General features: G+C 36.9%; 1 protein-coding gene across 1 annotated transcript; it reads left to right on the top strand.

The window, feature by feature from the left end:
* Positions 1-918: 918 nt before the first annotated feature.
* On the top strand, positions 919-3,492 carry LOC124885460 (aspartate--tRNA ligase 2, cytoplasmic-like). The gene is made up of 7 exons (XM_047405564.1): positions 919-1,086; positions 1,237-1,350; positions 1,660-1,950; positions 2,060-2,170; positions 2,423-2,476; positions 2,875-2,954; positions 3,067-3,492. The coding sequence occupies exons 1-7, from the start codon at positions 934-936 to the stop codon at positions 3,188-3,190; spliced, it is 927 nt and encodes a 308-aa protein (XP_047261520.1). The 5' UTR covers positions 919-933; the 3' UTR covers positions 3,191-3,492.
* Positions 3,493-3,682: the final 190 nt, after the last annotated feature.

The raw sequence follows: 3,682 nt of genomic DNA, 5'->3' as shown, positions 1-3,682 counted from the left end.
GGATTAGGTAGAAGCTTTGCTTTTTTATATTTCTTCTTGATAGTAGGGTGTGGAGGTTGCGGATTAGGTAGAAGGGTAGTAATTAGTGGAGTGTTGTCTTGACTTTCGACAGGTTTAGGTTTGATGATGTCTCGTATTAGCAAAGAATCAATTGATTGAAGGTGTTGTTTCTATACCAGAGAAGCTAGTTACTGGCTGCGCTCGACAACAAGTAGATTATAATTAAAAAATTTACTGCTTTATGTGTTTATATTTCTTCTTGATAGGAGGGTGTGGAGGTCGCGGATTATGTAGAGGGTTTGCTTTTCTATGTTTCTTCTTGATAAGAGGGTGTGGAGGTCGTGGATTAGGTAGAAGGTTAGTAGATAGTGAAGTGTTGTCTTGGTTTTCTACAGGTTCAGGTTTGATGGTGTCTAGTATTAGCAAAGAATCAATTGTTGATATTGAAGGTGTTGTTTCAGTACCAAACATCTCTAGGGTTCATAAAACTAGAGATTTTCTACATATTGGACTGACAAGTACCTCTTTTTTTGATAAGGTAAATAAATTTCATTGATAATAACAAGGCCAATTTGGCCGTATACAAGAGGTATATAAAACAAAACCTACATAATACAATTCTCTCCAAAAGACACCCAATCCTTTGTATAAACAGGAACTACGTGGGTGAACCAAAAGAAATTAAGGGATCGGATACTACTTCTCAATTGAACAACGCTCATCTCCCCCCCTTTAAAAGCTCCCATATTTCTCTCTTTCCAAATGACCCACATTAAGGATATGTACCTCTTTAAACAGAATAAAATGATTCATGGCAAATGGGAGTAAACAAAAGAAGACTAATAGGGGAGCTTCCTTATTAGATAATAAACCTGGTCTAAATGGTGTTGAAGAATTTTGGAATTTTTATATCTGCTGATTGCTTTGTTGCTTATGGTAGTTACTAGTACTTGTTTTTTCTTTAATTTGCTTCAGGTGGAAGTACAAATAAGCAAACTTTATTGTGTCAATAGGGCTATGCCCACACTACCTATTAATATCGAGGATGCTGCTAGAAGTGAAGTGGAGATAGAACAAGCTTTAGAGGTATATTCTTTTATCTCCTTGAATTGGTTCAGCATTTAACAGTTACCTTTTCAAAAATTGAGGTTCCATTAAATTTCAGAATCTGGACTAATGCAGTTATGTCCTTTCTATCCTTTTGATTGTCTACTGACATCTTTCTATCTAGTGCAGAAAGGAGAGCAGCTTGTTCGTGTAAATCAGGATACTCGCTTAAACTTCAGAATACTAGATATCCGCACACCTGCAAATCAAGGAATCTTTCGCATTCAGTGTCAAGTTGAAAATGTTCGTTATACTATATGATATTTCCATTTCATTTATTTAGTGTTGGAAAATGTCTATTGCAAAACATGTCACATGGTGCCTTGGTGCATATTCCCTTGCTTGCACATTTTAACAATTATTATCATATTTTTATTCTTGTTATGTTTTTAATCTAGAAGTGATTCAGATGGTGGTTTCAGTCACTTTCTGGTGATAATAGAAGAAAACTTGTTTAACAAAAAGATAGAAGTTGCTAGATTGTTCCGTACATTTGTATTGAGTCCTTCCAAACTATAGCCGATGAGCTAATATTCTCCCTTTAAAATGCAGATATTCAGGCAGTTTTTGCTCTCGGAAGGATTTGTTGGAATCCACACTCCAAAATTGATTGGAGGGTCTAGTGAAGGAGGTTCGGCTGTTTTCAGATTAGATTATAAAGGTCAACCTGCATGTCTGGCGCAGTCACCTCAACTTCACAAGCAGATGGCAATATGTGGTGATTTTGGCCGTGTATTTGAAATTGGTCCTGTCTTTAGAGCAGAAGATTCTTTTACACATAGACATCTGTGTGAGTTTACAGGTCTTGATGCTGAAATGGAGATTAAGGAACATTATTCAGAGGTATGGCATGCAAGAACCTTAATTGGAAGATCACCAACTGCTTCTGTAAATATAATATGAAGTGCACTTTTATTTTGGGATGTTACAATTTGAAGTCTATGCTTTGCAGGTCATGGATATTGTTGGCCGCTTATTTGTAGCCATGTTTGATAGCCTAAATGAGATATGCAAAAAGGAACTTGAAGCCATTGGAAGGCAATACCCTTTTGAACCTCTGAAGGTAACTTGGCTCAACTTCGGTGATCAATATGCTACTTATGATTGTTTAACTTCCACAGATTCCTTATTAAAAAAAAATCTTAACTTCCTTAGATTGACTTGCTCTTTTATACATTCATTTGCTTATTCTTGGAAATAGGGGAACCTTATTGCTTGTGGCAATGACTTATATACCCTTGAGCAAATTACCTAAATAGCAACTTCTATCTTTTTTCTGCAAAGGTAGTGACTATTTGTTTGATTGACAATGCAGTATTTACGAAAGACCTTACGACTTACATTTGCGGAGGGGGTTCAAATGCTAAAGGTAAACTTTTTATATAGGAATTGGCTGTTTTTTGAAGAAATCATTAAGTTGTAATGTTAAGATTCACATGCAAGCATTCTGTTATTATCAGTTTTTATCTCCTCTCGCGAATCCAATTGATACTTTAAATTCAAAGGGCTCCCATTTTCTCTGGAAGCTGCTAAAATTAGTTGTGATTAGTTGGCTCCATACAGATGTCTAGATCATCCAAAAAATTGCTGCAACTGCCATTGTGCACATAGCAAAAGTGATAGGTTTATCACTGCTGGGCTCTACTTCTATTCCCTACCGCACCCCCATGCCGTGGATGTCAGTTTCCTGGGGACGGAACCTGCTGTTTCCCTTACCATTGCCATCCCTATTATGAGTCTAACCTTTTCATGCTCTCTACTTCACAGGAAGCTGGTGTTGAAGTTGATCCTCTTGGGGACCTAAATACAGAATCAGAAAGAAAGCTTGGGCAGCTTGTTGCTGAGAAGTATAATCACAAAGACTCCTTCCTTCCCACTCAACCTTTTCTTTCTTGCTTTCTTAATATGTATGACGGTTGTGAGGTCATTTTCTGTTTTTTTTCTTTCTTTTTTCTTCAGGTATGGAACTGAGTTCTATATACTTCACAAGTATCCACTGGCTGTTCGTCCGTTCTATACCATGCCTTGTCATGACAATCCGTCTTACAGCAATTCTTTTGATGTCTTTATCCGAGGTAATTAAGTTACAAATTTCTCATATTGTGGGAAAATGGTTTTGTTTTCTTTGATGGGTGAGATGATTCATTCACGTCTAGTACATTTTGAGCAGTTGGATGTTTAATTTTTTGAGAGAAGTATGGTGTGCTTAGGTAGTACTCTTTTTCATTTCATAACAAAAGAACAGGGCGATTTTCTTGACATGTAGCTCTAGGTTGGAATGTTTTTAGTCCTGAACATGTTCAACTATTTGTTGGGCAGGACTTACTTTTTTGTCTTGAGAAAAGTGAATGTGCCGACTTATGTCCTATATCACGTCCTGGTTGTTGGTGTGCGCTTTTCTTGTCCTGTTGCATTATGGGGAACACTCCTATAAGTACAAAAAAATATAACATGTTTTCTAACATCTCCCCTCTCTTTAGACGAGGCTTCTCTTTAGACGAGGCTTTCTTTTACTGGATCCATTTGTGGTACCTCGATTTGTATTAGCCTTCTGGTTCTAGAAATTTAAAGGAGA

The sequence above is a fragment of the Capsicum annuum genome, unplaced genomic scaffold (assembly GCF_002878395.1).
Source record: "Capsicum annuum cultivar UCD-10X-F1 unplaced genomic scaffold, UCD10Xv1.1 ctg79970, whole genome shotgun sequence".
NCBI lineage: Eukaryota > Viridiplantae > Streptophyta > Magnoliopsida > Solanales > Solanaceae > Capsicum > Capsicum annuum.
The sequence above is the reverse complement of the archived record's forward strand: the minus strand, read 5'-3'. Positions and strand labels throughout refer to the sequence as shown.